The sequence below is a fragment of the Salmo salar genome, chromosome 16, assembly GCF_965601325.2.
Source record: "Salmo salar chromosome 16, fSalSal1, whole genome shotgun sequence".
Lineage (NCBI taxonomy): Eukaryota > Metazoa > Chordata > Actinopteri > Salmoniformes > Salmonidae > Salmo > Salmo salar.
In genome coordinates, this window is record NC_138306.1 from 15578953 (window position 1) to 15598537 (window position 19585).

Here is a 19585-nt window from a genome sequence, read left to right on the forward strand (position 1 = left end):
CCAGCCACATGAGGTCTAGCATTGTCTTGCATTAGGAGGAACCCAGGGCCAACCGCACCAGCATATGGTCTCACAAGGGGTCTGAGGATCTCATCTCGGTACCTAATGGCAGTCAGGCAACCTCTGGCGAGCACATGGAGGGCTGTGCGGCCCCCCAAAGAAATGCCACCCCACACCATGACTGACCCACCGCCAAACCGGTCATGCTGGAGGATGTTGCAGGCAGCAGAACGTTCTCCACGGCGTCTCCAGACTCTGTCACGTCTGTCACGTGCTCAGTGTGAACCTGCTTTCATCTGTGAAGAGCACAGGGTGCCAGTGGCAAATTTGCCAATCTTGGTGTTCTCTGGAAAATGCCAAACGTCCTGCACGGTGTTGGGCTGTAAGCACAACCCCCACCTGTGGACGTTGGGCCCTCATACCACCCTCATGTTTGAGCAGACACATGCACATTTGTAGCCTGGCAGTGCTCTGGCAGTGCTTCTCCTGCTCCTCCTTGCACAAAGGCAGAGGTAGCCGTCCTGCTGCTGGGTTGTTGCCCTCCTACGGCCTCCTCCACGTCTCCTGATGTACTGGCCTGTCTCCTGGTAGCACCTCCATGCTCTGGACACTACGCTGACAGACAAAGCAAACCTTCTTGCCACAGCTCGCATTGATGTGCCATCCTGGATGAGCTGCACTACCTGAGCCACTTGTGTGGGTTGTAGACTCCGTCTCCTGCTACCAGTAGAGTGAAAGCACCGCCAGCATTCAAAAGTGACCAAAACATCAGCCAGGAAGCATAGGAACTGAGAAGTGGGCTGTGGTCCCCACCTGCAGAACCACTGCTTTATTGGGGGTGACTTGCTAAATGCCTATAATTTCCACCTGTTGTCTATTCCATTTGTACAACAGCATGTGAAATTTATTGTCAATCAGTGTTGCTTCCTAAGTGGACAGTTTGATTTCACAGAAGTGTGATTGACTTGGAGTTACATTGTGTTGTTTAAGTGTTCCCTTTATTTTTTTTAGCAGTATATATATATATATATATATATATATATATATATATATATATATATATATATATATTTGTAATGAAGACAATTACAACAATACTGAATGAACACTTTTATTTTAACTTAATATAATACATAAATAAAATCAATTTAGTCTCAAATAAATAATGAAACATGTTTAAATAATGCAAAAACACAGTGTTGGAGAAGAAAGTAAAAGTGCAATATGTGCCATGTAAAAAAGCTAACATTTAAGTTCCTTGCTCAGAACATATGAAAGCTGGTGGTTCCTTTTATCATGAGTCTTCAATATTCCCAGTTAAGAAGTTTTAGGTTGTAGTTATTATAGGAATTATAGGACTATCTCTCTATACCATTTGTATTTCATATACTTTGACAATTGGATGTTCTTATAGGCACTTTAGTATTGCCAGCTGATAAAATAATTTATATGTTTAAGGTTTTGACTAAATGATTCCACCCTGAAAATGTATAACTGAGTGATTATAAGAATAATTCTATAACTGTGTGTGTATAGGACAAGCTAAGACTTTACTATTTAGCAATGTAAGTGAGACATTCAAGGAAAAGGGGAACTGTTAACAGACAGCAGACAACTTGTGACCACTGTGAAACTGATAACAGGAAGAAGGTCTCCCTACCCAGGGAGGGGAGAAACCGTTAGGCTTACGGTAGATTATGGAACATGTTGCAGGATATGATAAGCAATGTATGTGTTGTAGAAAACTTGTAAACTGCATTGTCAGTGTTAGAGAAGAGGGGCATTTATATGACCAAATGTTAGGTATAAAAGGCTGTGTACATTGTATAATGGGAGAGCTCTCGTAAATAAACATTCTGACCATTGTAAGCTGGGTCTCCGTCTGCTTCATTCAACCAGAATCTTACAAATTCTGGGTTACAGACTGAGTAGTTTAATTGAAGTTCAGTTTAACCTGTTAGGGCTAGGGGGCAGTATTTGCACGGCTGGATAAAAAAATGTACCCGATTTAATCTGGTTACTAATCCTACCCAGTAACTAGAATATGCATATACTTATTATATATGGATAGAAAACACCCTAAAGTTTCTAAAACTGTTTGAATGGTGTCTGTGAGTATAACAGAACTCATTTGGCAGGCAAAACCCTGAGACATTTTCTGACAGGAAGTGGATACCTGATGTGTTGTATTACCTTTAAACCTATGCCATTGAAAAACACAGGGGCTGAGGAATATTTTGGCACTTCCTATTGCTTCCACTAGATGTCACCAGCCTTTACAAAGTGTTTTGAGTCTTCTGGAGGGAGATCTGACCGAACAAGAGCCATGGAACGATGATGGCCCATTAGACACCTGGCGCGCGAGTTCATGTTGGGTACCCTCGTTCCAATACGTTATAAAAGAGAATGCATTCGTCCACCTTGAATATTATTCATGTTCTGGTTAAAAAAGGCCCTAATGATTTATGCTATACAACGTTTGACATGTTTGAACGAACGTAAATATATTTTTTCCCCTCGTTCATGAAGTGAAGTCCGGCGGGCTTAGATCATGTGCTAACAAGACGGAGATTTTTGGACATAAATGATGAGCTTTTTTGAACAAAACTACATTCGTTATGGACCTGTGATACCTGGAAGTGACATCTGATGAAGAGAATCAAAGGTAATGGATTATTTACATAGTATTTTCGATTTTAGATCTCCCCAACATGGCGGCTAGTCTGTATCGCAACGCGTATTTTTCTGGGCGCAGTGCTCAGATTATTGCAAAGTGTGATTTCCCAGTAAGGTTATTTTTAAATCTGGCAAGTTGATTGCGTTCAAGAGATGTAAATCTATAATTCTTTAAATGACAATATAATATTTTACCAATGTTTTCTAATTTTAATTATTTAATTTGTGGTGCTGACTTGACTGCCGGTTATTGGAGGGAAACGATTTCCTCAACATCAATGCCATAGTAAAACGCTGTTTTTGGATATAAATATGAACTTGATAGAACTAAAAATGCATGCATTGTCTAACATAATGTCCTAGGAGTGTCATCTGATGGAGATTGTAAAAGGTTAGTGCATAATTTTAGCTGATTTTATGGTTTTGGTGACGCCTGTCTTTGAATTGGCACAACATTACACACAACTCTTGTAAATGTACTGTCCTAACATACTCTAAATTTATGCTTTCGCCGTAAAACCTTTTTGAAATCGTAAAACGTGGTTAGATTAAGGAGATGTTTATCTTTCAAAGGGTGTAAAATAGTTGTATGTTTGAAAAATTTGAATTTTGACATTTATTTGGATTCAAATTTGCCGCTCTTGAAATGCACCTGCTGTTGATGGAGTGCACCACGGGTGGGACGCTTGCGTCCCACCTAGCCCATAGAGGTTAACCTCTTACATCTAGACGTTCCGCTAGCGGAACACCTGCTCCATTATCCAATGATGGGCGTGGCGCGAAATACAAACTCCTCTAAAATACAAAAACTTCCATTTTTCAAACATTTGACTATTTCACAGCATTTTAAAGATAAGACTCTCCTTTATCTAACCACACTGTCCGATTTCAAAAAGGCTTTACAACGAAAGCAAAACATTAGATTATGTCAGCAGAGTACCAAGCCAGAAATAATCAGACACCCATTTTTCAAGCTAGCATATAATGTCACAAAAACCTAGAAGACAGCTAAATGCAACACTAACCTTTGATGATCTTCATCAGATGACAACCCTAGGACATTATGTTATACAATACATGCATGTTTTGTTCAATCAAGTTCATATTTATATCAAAAACCAGCTTTTTACATTAGCATGTGACGTTCAGAACTAGCATACCCCCCGCAAACTTCCGGGGAATTCGCTAACATTTTACTAAATTACTCACGATAAACGTTCACAAAAAGCATAACAATTATTTTAAGAATTATAGATACAGACCTCCTCTATGCACTCGATATGTCCGATTTTAAAATAGCTTTTTGGTGAAAGCACATTTTGCAATATTCTAAGTACATAGCCCAGGCATCATGGGCTAGCTATTTAGACACCCGGCAAGTTTAGCACTCACCAATATCAGCTTTACTATTATAAAAGTTTCATTACCTTTTGTTGTCTTCGTCAGAATGCACTCCCAGGACTGCTACTTCAATAACAAATGTTGGTTTGGTCCAAAATAATCCATCGTTATATCCGAATAGCGGCGTTTTGTTCGTGCGTCCCAGACACTATCTGAAATGGTAAATCAGGGACGTGCGCATGGCGCAATTCGTGACAAAAAAAATCTAAATATTCCATTACCGTACTTCGAAGCATGTCAACCGCTGTTTAAAATCCATTTTTATGCCATTTTTCTCGTAAAAAAGCAATAATATTCCGACCAGGAATCTCCTTTTAGCTAAACTGAGGAAAGTAAACAAAGCTTTCGGTCGATGCGGGCACGAGCCTGAGTCTCACAGTACTGTAACCAGCCACTACCCAAACGCGCTACTTTGTTTCAGCCAGAGCCTGCAAAGCCACGATTCAGCTTTTTACCGCCTTCTGAGACCCTATGGCAGCCGTAGGAAGTGTCACGGGACAGCTAAGATCCTCACTCTTCAATAAACAGAGACAAGAAGAACGACACCTTGTCAGACAGGCCACTTCCTGCCTGAAACCTTGTCAGGTTTTTGCCTGCCAAATGAGTTCTGTTATACTCACAGACACCATTCAAACAGTTTTAGAAACTTTGGAGTGTTTTCTATCCATATGTAATAAGTATATGCATATTCTCGTTACTGGGTAGGACTGGTAACCAGATTAAATCGGGTATGTTTTTTATCCAGCCGTGAAAATACTGCCCCCTAGCCATAACAGGTTAAGAACATTGAGAACAAAATTCTCGTAACACCAGCCTAATCTCGGGAGTTGATAGGCTTGAAGTCATAAACAGCGCAATGCTTGAAGCACAGCGAAGAGCTGCTGGCAAACGCAGGAAAGTGCTGTTTGAATGAAGGCTTACGAGCCTGCTGCTGCCTACCACCGCTCCGTCAGACTGCTCTATCAAATAATAGACTTAATTAGAATATAATAAACACACATAAATATGAGCCTTAGGTCATTAATATAGTCAAATCCGGAAACTATCATTTCGAAAACAAAACGTTTATTCTTTCAGTGAAATACGGAACCGTTACGTATTTTATCGAACGGGCGGCAACCCTAAGTCTAAATATTGCTGTTACATTGCACAACCTTCAATGTTATGTCATAATTATGTAAAATTCAGGCAAATTAATTGCGGTCTTTGTTAGGAAGAAATGGTTTTCATACAGTTCGCAACGAGCCAGGTGGCCGAAACTGCTGCATAAACCCTGACTATGCTTGCACTGAACGCAAGAGGAAGTGACACAATTTCCCTAGTTAAAAGAAATTCATGTTAGCAGGCAATATTAACTAAATATGCAGGTTTACATTTTTTTTTACATGTGTATTGATTTTAAGAAAGGTATTGATGTTTATGGTTAGGTACACATTGGTGCAGCTACAGTGCTTTTTTTCGCGAATGCGCTTGTTAAATCATCACCCGTTTGGCGAAGTAGGCTGTGATTCGAAGATAAATTAACAGGCACCGCATTGATTATATGCAACGCAGGACAAGCTAGATAAATTAGTAATATCATCAACCATGTGTAGTTAAGTAGTGATTATGTTAAGATTGATTGTTTTTTATAAGATAAGTTTAATGCTGGCTAGCAACTTACCTTGGCTCCTTGCTGCACTCACGTAACAGGTGGTAAGCCTGCCATGCAGTTTCCTCGTGGAATGCAATGTAATCGGCCATAATCGACATCCAAAAATGCCAATTACCGATTGTTATGAAAACTTGAAACTGGCCCTAATTAAATCAGCCATTCCGATTAATCGGTCAACCTCTAGTTTGAACAGACAGTTGTGTACATAAGTAGGAACATAAATCTAATGTAATCAATTGTTTTATGTAATTTTAAGGCAGAAACTATACCTATGTTAGTATCACATACACCACCAAGCAATTTACATAGACTGAGCGTACAAAACATTACGAACACCTTCCTAATATTGAATTGCACCCCCTTTTGCCCTCAGAACAGCCTTAATTTGTCAGTGCATGGACTACAAGGTGTCAAAAGTGTTCCACAGGGATGCTGTCCCATGTTGACTCCAATGCTTCCCACAGTTGTGTCAAGTTGGCCGGATGTCCTTTGGGTGGTGGACCATTCTTGATACACACGGGAAACTGTTGAGTGTGAAAAAGCCAGGAGCGTTTCAGTTCTTGACGCACTGAAACCGGTACGCCTCGGACCTACTACCATACCCCGTTCAAAGGCACTTCAATCTTTTGGCTTGCCCATTCTGAATGGCACACATACACAATCCATGTCTCAATTGTCTTAAGGCTTTAACCTGTCTCTTCCCATTCATCTACACTGACTGAAGTGGATTTAACAGGTGACATAGCTTTCACCTGGTCAGTCTATGTCATGTTCCTAATGTTTTGTACAGTGTATTATCCAGATACTGTCTGTTAGCACTCGGTGGTCTACAGCAACTTCCCACAATAATAGGCTTTAGGTGAGGCAGGTGAACCTGTAGCCATATTACTTCAATAGCATTTGACATGAGATCCTCTCTAAGCTTTACAGATATATGACTCTGAATATTGTCATTGTCCTTCCTCTCTCTTCTGTAGATTTCAGAACCAGAAAATCTGCACCGTATGTCTCTTAACCTGATCCCCTGTCACACCCTGATGTGTTTCACCTGTCTTGTGCTTGTCTCCACCCCCCACCAGGTGTCTCCTATTTTTCCCCATTATCCCCTGTGTATTTATACCTGCGTTTTCTGTTTATCTCATGCCTGTTTGTCTTGTTTTGTCAGGTCTTATCAGCGTGTTTCCCATTTAGCAAGTTCTTGTTTTCTAGTCTTCCCTGGTTCTAACCTTTCTGCCTGTCCTGAGCCTGCCTGCTGTTCTGTCCCTTATTGACTCGGATCAGGAACCTCTGCCTGCCCTCGACCTGCCCTTTGCTACAATAAATATTCTGAGAACCGAACGATCCGCCTCCTGTGTCTGCATCTGTATCTCATCCTGAGTCTTGATATCCCCTGAGGCTGTGACAGCCTCTCAGCCTCCATCTATGCATACAACTGTTAAGAACCACATAGGACCTGTCAAACTCCAGGCAGCCATGTGGTAAATAAGGGTGTGTGTGTGTGTGTGTGTGTGTGCATGGAAAGAGATGTGTCCCAGTCCTCTGTCTCCAGCTCTCCATAAAGCTAATAATTCATTAGGGCCTCATGTCCTATATACTGGGCTGCCATGGAGTCAGTGGTTTAGTTCACTGAACTAGTGGTTTGATGATTTAGGGTGTTGTATTAAGTCCAAATTATATAATGTGCATTGCTATGTGCACCGACTTGAGTTAAGTTAGTATTTAACTTGAGTTCCTTTAAGTTGATTTTATGCAATAGTTCTTTATAAGAAGGGGGAGGAGGAGGAAATACATATTTTATGCTGGTATGACTGACGTCAGGGTATTATAGTAAAGTGAAACTATCCTGGCCAGGTACTGGATATAAAGTAATCCTCTTTCAAGTGAAGTGAAAGAAGACAGTCAACTGAGACACTACTAGAGGCAAACACATAATCAGGTGAGTGGACAATTTTATTTACCATGGGGACATTTCTTAACGCTTTAAAGGTGCACAATGCAGAAATCACTCTGCTATTTCCTGGTTGCCAAAATTTGAATAGTTTGCCTAATTTCAGTTTATGTGACAAAACAAGCAGTCATTATGTAGACAATCATTATACCATCTAAACCACTGAAATATATTTTCCAGAACCAACCATTATTGTCTTTTCAGCTGTTTGAAGCTGAAAGTAAGGCGCAAAAACAAAACTTAAAAACGCAACGCATATAAATAGCAAGCATAGAACATATCTACTGCTTCTTAGACTTGCTTTCAATGAGAATTTAAGATGTATATCTCACATTTCAATGTGAATTTGGTGTGTCGCCTAAAAAGTTACATATTGTAGCTTTAATAGAAATGCAATGTATAGATTGGACATCGCAAACTTTTGTAGATAAATTGTGGAGTTTCTACAATACATTATACAGTTCAAATGTTATTTCATGGTAGTATCCTACTAATATGCCCCAGGATACATTCAACTTTTTGGTCACTGGCATCCCAATTACTATTTGTGTCCTGAGTGATGTGTTTGTATGTGTTTGATGTTGATACAAGGTATGACAGCAATCCATGCTTGGCCTGGCACTGTTTTCAAATGCTGAAGTTTTAGCATTTGTGGCACAAATCCCATGCAAGTCATGTAACCTACCCTATATGACCAAAGTATGTGGACACCTGCTCGTCGAACATCACATTCCAAAATTATATGCATTAATATGGAGTTCGTCCCCCTTTTGCTTCTATAACAGCCTCCACTCTTCTGGAAAGGCTTTCCACTAGATGTTGGAACATTGCTGCAGGGACTTGCTTCCACTTACCCACAAGAGCAATAGAGAGGTCAGGCACTGATGTTGGGCGATTAGGCCTGGCTCGCAGTCAGTGTTCCAATTCATCCCAAAGGTGTTCGAAGGGGTTGAGGTCAGGGCTCTGTGCAGGCCAGTCTGTGCACGGGGGCATTGTCATGCTGAAACAGGAAAGGGCTTTCCCCAAACTGTTGCCACAAAGTTGGAAGCACAGAATCGTCTAGAATATCATAGTATGCTGTAGCATTAAGATTTCCCTTAACTGGAACTAAGGGGTCTAGCCCGAACCATGAAAAACAGCTCCAGACCGTTATTTCTCCTCCACCTAACTTTACAGTTGGTACTATGCATTCGGGCAGGTAGCGTTCTCTTGGTATCCGCCAAACCCAGATTAGTCTGTTTGACTGCCAGATGGTGAAGTGTGATTCATCACTCCTGAGAATGCGTTTCCACTGCTCCAGAGTCCAATGGAGGCGAGCATTACACCACTCCAGCCGACGCTTGGCACTGCCCATGGTGATCTTAGGCTTGTGTGCGGCTGCTCGGCAATGGAAACCCATTTCATTATGCTCCAGACAAATAGTTATTGTGCTGACGTTGCTTCCAGAGGCAGTTTGGAACTCAGTAGTGCAACCGAGGACAGACGATTTGTACGCACTAGGCACTTCAGCACTCAGCGTTCCAGTTCTGTGAGCTTGTGTGCCCTACCACTTCACTGCTGAGTCGTTGTTGCTATTAGACCTTTCCACTTCACAATAACACTTACAGTTGACCAGGGAAGCTCTAGAAGGGCAGAAATTTTACAAACTGACTTGTTGGAAAAGTGGCATCCTATGACGGTCCAACGTTGAAAGTCACTGAACTCTTCAGTAAGGCCATTCTACTGCCAATGTTTGTCTATGGAGATTACATGGCTGAGTGCTCGATTTCATACACCTGTCAGCAACGAGTGTGGCTGATATAGCCGAATCCACTCATTTGAAGGGGTGTCCACATACTTTTGTATATAGAGTGTATATAAGCATTTGTCAAGCACTCTATCCAAATCAACCTAAAACATCTCAAATTGATTGTGTAGCTCAACAGAGTCACTTCTAGATGATTTGTTCGGTTTGAGATTAGCCTCTCTGTTATGTTTTCAGTTTAACCAGGCTAATGATGCATAAGTCATTGACTGGCAGACTGAGCCAACATGGGCCAAGCAAAGTTTTTTTCTCCAGAGAATACACGTAACCAATGCTGCCTTTATCTCTACATGGATATATACCAATCATTAAAGTTTCAGTTCTTAAATGGGGCTTTGCATTCATATTCTAGATGGACTGAACAAAAACTAAGCTAAACTAAAACATGACTGTGTTTTCTTGTTCCCAGCCATGTCACCAAACAACAACAGCCTGTTGTACCTGCTGTTATCTGTGTGCCTGGCATGCACCGCTACTCTGGACGAATTCGAAGAAGATATTGAGATCGATGATGAGGAGGAAGACCTGGAGTATGAGTACAGCATGAAACAAGACAGACACACCTGTGGAAGCGGCCAAACTGGTCAGTATCCATTCTGCAAGGACAAGAACCACTACGTCCACACAAGGGATGAGTGTGGAGAGATAGAGGTAAAAAAAGTGAGGGTGGAAATGCAGCTGATGATCCAGGACCGACATGAGAAGATAAAGGAGATCGCACACGCTGCAAAACTCAGTGAGAAAAATGTGGAGAGGGAGAAAGAGGACACAGTGCTGTTACTAACTGAAATGGCAAGGCTCGTCGAGAAGACCTACATAAAAGTAATTGAGGAGATTGAGAAGAACCAGGAAGCAGAAGCAACCCGGGCTGTAGAGCACATTCTAAAGCTATCACAGGAAATCTCTATGCTACAGAAGAGAAGCAATGAGCTGGAGCAGCTATCACACGCTGAAGACCACCTCCACCTTTTCCAGATGTTCCCAACCCTGTGTACCCCACCGGCTACCATCGACTGGTCTGAGGTCAGAGTTCACAGTGATCCCAGTGTTGGAGCTATGAGGAGAGCTGTGAACAAGCTGAGGGAAGCACTTAATAGTGAAGAGAACAGGCTGTCTGCTGCTGAGTTGGGAAGGATCAAGAAGTGTGCAGTGAATGTGACTCTGGACCCTGATACAGCACATCCCTACCTCATCGTCTCTGAAGACGGGAAACAAGTGAGAGTTGGAGATCTCTGGCAAAATGTCACAGACAGCCCTCAAAGGTTTGATTTGGTTGTTAATGTCCTAGGAAAGGAGGGTTTCTCCTCAGGGAGATTCTACTATGAGGTGCAGGTGGAAGGAAAGACTGACTGGGCTTTAGGAGTGGCAGCAGAATCCATCAACAGGAAGGGAAGGACTATTGTGAACCCTGACAATGGATACCTGGTTCTATGGATGAGGGATGAGAATGAGTATATAGCTTTTGATAAGCTTCCTGTCCTCCTCGCTCTTAATCAGAAGCCCCAGAAGATAGGGATTTATATTGATTATGAACAGGGTCAGGTCTCCTTTTATGATGTGGACAACAGGTCTCATATCTATTCTTTCCCCAATTACGCTTTAAAACCTGTTAAACTTTATCCATTCTTCAGCACCGGCACTGACAATGACGGTAAAAACTCTGCCCCATTGGTCATTACCCAAGTCAATCAGCAACTAAGTATTCACTTCCCAACTTTTGACAATGCCTAAAAGTGGGTAACAGGGTATGTTCTTTCATATATAAATGTTCAAGGAAGCACTATGTTACATCAAATCATACATTTTTTTCTGTTTATTTTTTGTTGTTGTAAGTTGTTTCAAATGTTTTCATATTTCTGCAGTTATCTCCATTTTGTCTAAATTATAGGTGATGAATGGCATTAAATGAAGATCTGTATTATATAAATCAAGTGTATCTGGAGAAATTAAAGGAACCCATTCAGTCACCAATTCGTCTCGATCTGAGTAGTTCCTCTTATGCAGAGGTGGCACCACATTTCCCAGAGTGGTGTGGCGATTATCATTTTTTATTCTGAACTGGTAACCTAACCAGGGAAAATGCTGGTATGCCGTGGTTCATCTGTTGTAAAAAGGTTTTATATGGGCTCTGATGGGACAAGAGTTTTTGTAATTAGGTCACATGGTTTAAAAAAAAACTCCTGGCCTTGGGGAGGATGAAAACCCTGTCAAACTGCAGCAACATTGTAGTGTACTTGTTCACAACAGACACAGAGAAACCAACATGATTGGACAATACATCTCACAGGGCTGAGCTTGCTTTATGCTGGTTTGCATCTTGTAGTCCTGCCCTATGCAACTGTAGGCCTAATAAAAACTCAGTCTTTGTCAGCTCTTGTGTTTATTGATTCAATTCCAGTTAATCATTTTGGATTGATAAAGTCTATGTAGCCAAGTAAGCTTGAAGTTGGAACCAAATTTGATTCCATTCACATTTTCTCAAACAAATGGGCTATAAATACACAACATTACCGCTTTGTTTACCCTGGACAGAGGGTCAGTGCGCATAATAGGCTAGACTATGTAGCCGCTGCTGATCAGACTGAAAAATAGTCTAGTTTCCATGCAATACATCAGGGATCATCAACTAGATTTAGCAATTGGCAGATTTTTTTTTCTTGAGCGGATGGTCGGGAGGCCGGGAACATAATTACAAATAACTTGTAGACTGCCAATTGACCCCAAGAAGCCCAAACGGATATAATGTTTGACTAAAAGATAATCATTTCAAACATTGCTTACATTTTTATACGATCACGTCTCTATTATTTTTAATTTTTTTAGAAAATGTATGGAGCTAAATAAAACCACCTGCGGGCTGTCAGTTGGGGAACCCTGCAATACTTCATGTCAGATCGCACATTTTTAGGTATATAGGCTGCTATATTTATGTCAGTGTATTTGCTTGTGTTTGTCGGGATTGATCTGTTATCACCCTTGCATAAATAAATACTGGAGGAAAGTGGAGAGCATGCCTTGAGCTTTGTGCCCCGCGCAGACTGCGATTTCCGTTAATCTAATTAGTCAAGACACGTACAGAGCCTGCAGCAGCACTCCGATTTGAATTGAAAGTGAAATTGTGCGCAAGTTGATAAATTGGCAAACGGTAAAAAAAAAAAGAACTGCACTTTGCCCCTCTTTTTAACGCTTTACGTCAATATATTTTATTAAACTAAATCAAAAATGGAGCGGCGCTGCGACACCTGATTGAAAAGTGATGTGGCAAATGCCGCCTCGCCACACTTTTTCTGGCAGCCCTGCTCTTATGTTTTAGGGGCAGCAGGTAGCCTAGTGGTTAGAGCGTTGGGCCAGTAAAAGTTTACTAGATCGAATCCCCGAGCTGACAAGGTAAAAATCTGCCTTTCTGCCCCTGAGCAAGGCAGTTAACCCACTGTTCCTAAACTGTCATTGTAAATAAGAATTTGTTATTAACTGACTGTGGTTACCCCATCCAGAACCCTCTGAATGACACAACACTTTTCACCCTGACAATTCTACAGTATGACTTCATCCTCAGTGATCTGTTGATATCCTAGGGCAGAGTTTCCCAAACTTGGTCCTGGGGCCCCCCTGGGTGCACATTTTGGTTTTTGCTCTAGCACTACACAGCTGATTCAAATAATTAAAGCTTGATGATGAGTTGGTTATTTGAATCAGCTGTGTAGTGCCTGGGCAAAAATGCGTTAATCTGAGATGCTTTGTGGATACGGGCGCAGAGCTCTAATGTGGAGAACAACACACACTCACATGTTCACTTTGTTTGACAAATCTGCATTAGCTGAGTAATTGCAGGGATGAGAGAGAGAGAGAGACAACGTTGCTCTCTGGCAGCAGGCAGGCTGATTGGTGTTCTGTCAGCTACAGCAGACACATAGAGAAGCAGCTAATTGCTGTGTCACAGAGCAGGACTCGAGAATGAGACAGAGGGAGAGTCTATAGTCTCTTTCCCTCACTTGCCAGGACTATAGTGAGGAAGATGGAGTGCTGATATGGGAATGAGACTCACAGTTTCTAGTCTTCAGTGTACTGGGTGACTGCAAACAACCCAGTCTTCTCCTCACACAACACCAATCATTATAGGAGAGTTTACAGAGCAGTCAACAGAGCACCCTTAGTGTGAATGTGGGCCTACTGTAGACCCACAAACAGGGGTGATGTCATCAGCCTATCGACTCATTAGGCCCATACAAGCACACTCTGTTCCTCTGTTTGTGTATGTGATGTAACAGCCATTATAAACTGGGTGGTTCCAGCCAAGAATGCTGATTGGCTGACAGCCGTGGTATATGAGACCGTATACCATGTGTATGACAAAACATTTGTTTTTACTGCTCTAATTACTTCAGTAACCAGTTTATAATAGTAATAAGGCACCTTAGGGGTTTGTGGTACATGGCCAATATTCCACGGCTAATGGCTGTATCCAGGCACTCCGAGATGCGTCGTGCCTAAGAACAGCCCATAGACGTGGTATATTGGCCATATACCACACACCCTCGGGCCTTATTGCTTAAATATCCTGCTCTCCATTCCATACATTGAATTATACCCTCGAATGAATTCATGTAGCAGCACATGCTCTAAGATTTCCATCAACTTTATGTGCACATCAATAACCACAACCTGACTTTCCACGACCAACTTAACAATCACACTTAGTTACAAGGCTTCTCTGATAGGGTTGCTATAGTGGGTTAATTAAGTGGGTTAATCTGGGATGGGTTAACGGCTGTCTCATCCCATAGATATTCCAGCTGGCTAGATGAGAGAGGAGAAGACAGAAGCTCTGACCTGAAAAGTAAGATGGCGCCGGAGAAGAAGGTAGATGTTTTACGTGCCCCCAACCCATTGTGTTTTTTTTGTTTGTTTTTTTGCGTTGTTTGTAACTTATTTTTTAACTTATTTTGTACATAATGTTGCCGCTACCATCTCTTATGACCGAAAATAACTTCTGGACATCAGGACTGCGATTACTCACCACGGACCGGCAGAATCCTTTTTTTCCTTTAACGAGTCTGACGAGGCCGACGCGAACGATATACTGCTTTCTCGGGAACAGGCCCAGATTCCTGTGATTTGCGTGAAGAGGAGGCGGAGAAAAAGGGTCCGGAGGGCGGGCTGCCTTCTGAGAATTTGAAGGCGATCGAATAAACCCCTACTTCCTTCCATTCTGCTAGCAAAAGTTCAATCTTTGGACAATAAAATAGATGACCTATGCGGAAGATTAAACTACCAACAGGACATTCAAAACTGTAATATCTTATTCTTCACAGATACGTGGCTGAACGACGACACTATCAACATAAAGCTGTCTGGTTATACGCTGCACCGGCAGGATAGAACAGCGGCGTCTGGTAAGACAAGGGGCGGCTGACTATGTATTTTTGTAAATAACAGCTGGTACATGATATCTAAGGAAGTCTCGAGCTATTGCTCGCCTGAGGTAGAGTATCTCATGATAAACTGTAGACCACACTACCTACCTAGAGAGTTTTCAACTGTATTTTTCGTAGCTGTTTACATACCACCATAGTCAGAGGCTGGCACTAAAACAGCATTGAACGAGCTGTATTCCGCCATAAGCAAACAAGAAAACACTCACCCTCCTAGTGGCCGGGGACTTTAATGCAGGGAAACTTAACCTGTCTGGGCTAGGGGGCAGTATTTTCACGGCCGGATGAAAAACGTACCCAATTTAAACAGGTTACTACTCTGGCTCAGAAACTAGAATATGCATATTATTAGTACATTTGGATAGAAAACACTCTGAAGTTTCTAAAACTGTTTGAATGTGGTCTGTGAGTATAACAGAACTCATATGGCAGGCAAAAATCTGAGAAAAAATCCAACCAGGAAGTGGATTCTAGTTTTTCAACACTGGGCCTATTCAGTATACAGTGACTTAGGGTTCAATTTGCACTTCCTAAGGCTTCCACTAGATGTCAACAGTCTTTAGAATGTGTTTCAGGCTTTTGCAGTCAACAGAGAGCGAACAAGACCTCCTGGAGTCTGATGACCAAGAGAATGACAGGCCACAATTACGCGCGTTCACGTGAGGAGGTAGCTGTGTTCCATAACGTTTTTCAAGACATTGGAATCGTCCGGTTGGAATATTACTGAAGTTTTACGTTAAAAATGCCCTAAAGATTGATGTTTTACAACGTTTGACATATTTCAACGAACGTAAATATAACTTTTTGTCGTCAAATTTTCGGCGCGCTTCCTACATTTGGAGTAGCTTACTGAACGCGCAAACAACAAGGAGTTATTTGGACATAATTGATAGACCTTATTGAACAAAACCACATTTATTGTGGACCTGGGATTCCTGGAAGTGCCTTCTGATGAAGATCATCAAAGGTAAGTGAATATTTCTAATGCTATTTATGATTTTAGATGACTCCAAAATGGCGGGTATCTGTTTTGCCTGGTGTATTTTTCTGAGCGCAGTACTCAGATTATTGCAAAGTGTGCTTTCCCCATGAAGCTTTTTTGAAATCTGTCACAGCGGTTGCATAAAGGAGATGTTCATCTATAATTCTTTGAATAACAGTTTAATATTTTATCAACGTTTATGATGAGTATTTTTGTAAATTGTTGTGCTGATCCACCGGCAGTATTGGAGGCAAAATATTTTCTGAACGTCATGCGCCAAAGTAATATGCTGTTTTTGGATATAAATATGAACTTTATCGAACAAAACATACATGTATTGTGTAACATCATGTCCTAGGAGTGTCATCTGATGAAGATCGTCAAAGGTTAGTGCTTCATTTCGCTGTTTTGGGTTTTATTGACACATGTCCTTGCTTGGAAAATGGCTGTGTGATTATTTTTGTCTATGTACTCTCCTAACATAATCTAATGTTTTGCTTTCGCTGTAAAGCCTTTTTGAAATTGCTATTGTTATTTTACTGCTGCTCTTTAATTACCTGTTACTTTTATTTCTTATTCTTACCTGTATTGTTTTAAACTGCATTGTTGGTTAGTGGCTCGTAAGTAGAGTTGAGTAACAGAGTTGAGTAACAGTCGGGGACTCTACAGTATAACCAAAGGAGTGCTCCTCCCAAGGTCATAACAGAATATACTGGCCTACAGCAATCTCCTAGTTCTCCTATTTCCCCTTCTCTTTCTTTTCCTCTACAGAGGGATTGTGAAATGACTAAAATGAAGCACAACTGAATCCCACTCCAAACTGCTTCAGTCTGCCTACAACCATCCATGTTTATGTTGAGGTTATGGACATGAGCACTTGTGACTTTACAGTATGGGGATAGGGTTGGAAAATTGCGGTAACGTTCCCAAGATTCCCTGGTTTTCCATAAAACCAGATTTGAGATGAAGGATTCCAAATTTCCCTGCTTATTCCCTCACAAATCCAGAAATCTTGCCAGCAGGATTTCAGAAAAACCTGGGAATTATAGGAAAGAATTTTGCAACCCTGAATGAGTTTATCCAAGAGGGTTTCGGTTAATATCTGTATCAATAAAATACAACCAAAGCACTTTGTTACTTTGGGCCTCAACTATATTATACAGTTGAAGTCAGAAGTTTACATACACCTTAGCCAAATACATTTAAACTCAGTTTTTCACAATTCCTGACATTTAATCCTAGTAAAAATTCTATGTCTTAGGTCAGTTAGGATAACCACTTTATTTTAAGAATGTGAAATGTCAGAATAATAGTAGAGTGATTTTATTTAAGCTTTTATTTCTTTCATCACATTCCCAGTGGGTCAGAAGTTTACATACACTCAATAAGAATTTGGTAGCATTTCCTTTAAATTGTTTCACTTGGGTCAAACGTTTTGGGTAGCCTTCCACAAGCTTCCCACAATAAGTTGGGTGAATTTTGGCCCATTCCTCCTGACAGAGCTGGTGTAACTGAGTCAGGTTTTATAGGCCTCCTTGCTCGCACACACCTTTTCAGTTCTGCCCACACATTTTCGATAGGATTGAGGTCAGGGCTTTGTGATGGCCACTCCAGTACCTTGACTTTGTTATCCTTAAGCCATTTTGCCACAACTTTGGAAGTATGCTTGGGGTCATTGTCCATTTGGAAGACCCATTTGCGACCAAGCTTTAACTTCCTGACTGATGTCTTGAGGTGTTGCTTCAATATATCTACATAATATTCCTTCTCATTCTTTCCCATCTATTTTGTGAAGTGCACCAGTCCCTCCTGCAGCAAAGCACCCCCACAACATGATGCTGCCACCCCCCGTGCTTCACGGTTGGGATGGTGTTCTTCGGCTTGTAAGCATCCCCCTTTCTCCTCCAAACATAACGATGGACATTATGGCCAAACAGTTCTATTTTTGTTTCATCGGACCAGAGGACATTTCTCCAAAAAGTACGATCTTTGTCCCCATGTGCAGTTCCAAACCGTAGTCTGGCTTTTTTACGCCGGTTTTGGAGCAGTGGCTTCTTCCTTGCTGAACGGCCTTTCAGGTTATGTCGATATAGGACTTGTTTTACTGTGGCTATAGATACTTCTGTACCTGTTTCCTCCAGCATCTTCACAAGGTCCTTTGCTGTTGTTCTGGGATTGATTTGCACTTTTCGCACCCAAGTACGTTCATCTCTAGGAGACAGAACACGTCTCCTTCCTGAGCGGTATGACGGCTGCATGGTCCCATGGTGTTTATACTTGTGTACTATTGTTTGTACAGATGAACGTGCTACCTTCAGGTGTTTGGAAATTGCTCCCAAGGATGAACCAGACTTGTGGAGGTCTCCAATTTGTTTTCGGAGGTCATGGCGAATTTCTTTAGATTTTCCCATGATGTCAAGCAAAGAGGCACTGAGTTTGAAGGTAGGCCTTGAAATACATCCACAGGTACACCTCCAATTGACTCAAATTATGTCAATGGCTTCTAAAGCCATGACATCATTTTCTGGAATTTTCCAAGTTGTTTAAAGACAGAGTCAACTTAGTGTATGTAAACTTCTGACCCACTGGAATTGTGATACAGTGAATTATAAGTGAAATAATCTGATTGTAAACAATTGTTGGAAAAATGACTTGTGTCATGCACAAAGTAGATGTCCTAACCGACTTGCCAAAACTATAGTTTGTTAACAAGAAATTTGTGGAGTGGTTTAAAAACGAGTTTTAATGACGCCAACCTAAGTGTATTTAAACCTACGAATTCAACTGTATATGCATTGGGGGTTATGAAATAATTTCATTATTTGAATAGTATCATGAATTTGTCGAATATCCGAAATACAGTTTTTTTTTTTTTTTTAACTTACGTTTTTAACCTGAGCACTGCTCCGTGAGGGAGAAAGGCTGGTACTCTATTGCTGCCACTGCAGAGGGGCCGGTGCGTGGGGGAGAAAGCAGTCAGAGGGATAGAGAGCGACACAGTAGCTGAGGCAGCCAAGACTAGCTAACTTGTACAGTAGCAGCCACAATATTAATTGTCATCCCATATACAGTGCCTTCAGAAAGTATTCATACCCCTCGACTTACATTTTTGTCATTTAGCAGACGCTCTTATCCAGAGCGACTTACAGTAGTGAATGCATACATTTCATACATTTTTTTCCTTCTCCCCCTGGCATTGCAAACACCATGCTCTACCAACTGAGCCATACGGGACTTATTCTACATTTTCTTCTCTCCCATCTACACACAATACCCAATAATGACAAAGTGAAAACATGTTTTTAGAAAAGTTTGCAAATGTATTTAAAATGAAATACAGATGATCTAATTTACATAAGTATTCACACCCCTGAGTCAATACATGTTACAATCACCTTTGACAGCAATTACAGCTGTGAGTCTTTCTGGTTAAGTCTATAAGAGCTTTGCACACCTGGATTGTAAAATATTTGCACATTATTCTTTTAAAAATTCTTTAAGCTCTGCCAAGTTGGCTGTTGACCATTGCTAGAAAGCCATTTTTAAGTCTTGCCATAGATTTTCATGCCGATTTAAGTCAAAACTGTAACTAGGCCACTCAGGAAAATTCAATGTCCTCTTGGTAAGTAACCCCAGTGTATATTTGGCCTTATGTTTTAGGTTATTGTACTACTGAAAGGTGAATGTC

The 19585-nt window shown here is 41.2% G+C and overlaps 2 protein-coding genes across 4 annotated transcripts in view; one reads left to right on the forward strand and one right to left on the reverse strand.

Moving 5' to 3' along the window:
• The window catches only part of bicd1a (BICD cargo adaptor 1a), a 115420-nt gene that overhangs the window by 58475 nt on the left and 37360 nt on the right, over positions 1-19585 (reverse strand). The gene's annotated exons all lie outside the window — the stretch shown is intronic.
• On the forward strand, positions 7521-11454 carry LOC106573183 (pyrin). The gene is made up of 2 exons (XM_014147942.3): positions 7521-7667; positions 9893-11454. The coding sequence occupies exon 2, from the start codon at positions 9895-9897 to the stop codon at positions 11212-11214; it is 1320 nt and encodes a 439-aa protein (XP_014003417.3). The 5' UTR covers positions 7521-7667; positions 9893-9894; the 3' UTR covers positions 11215-11454.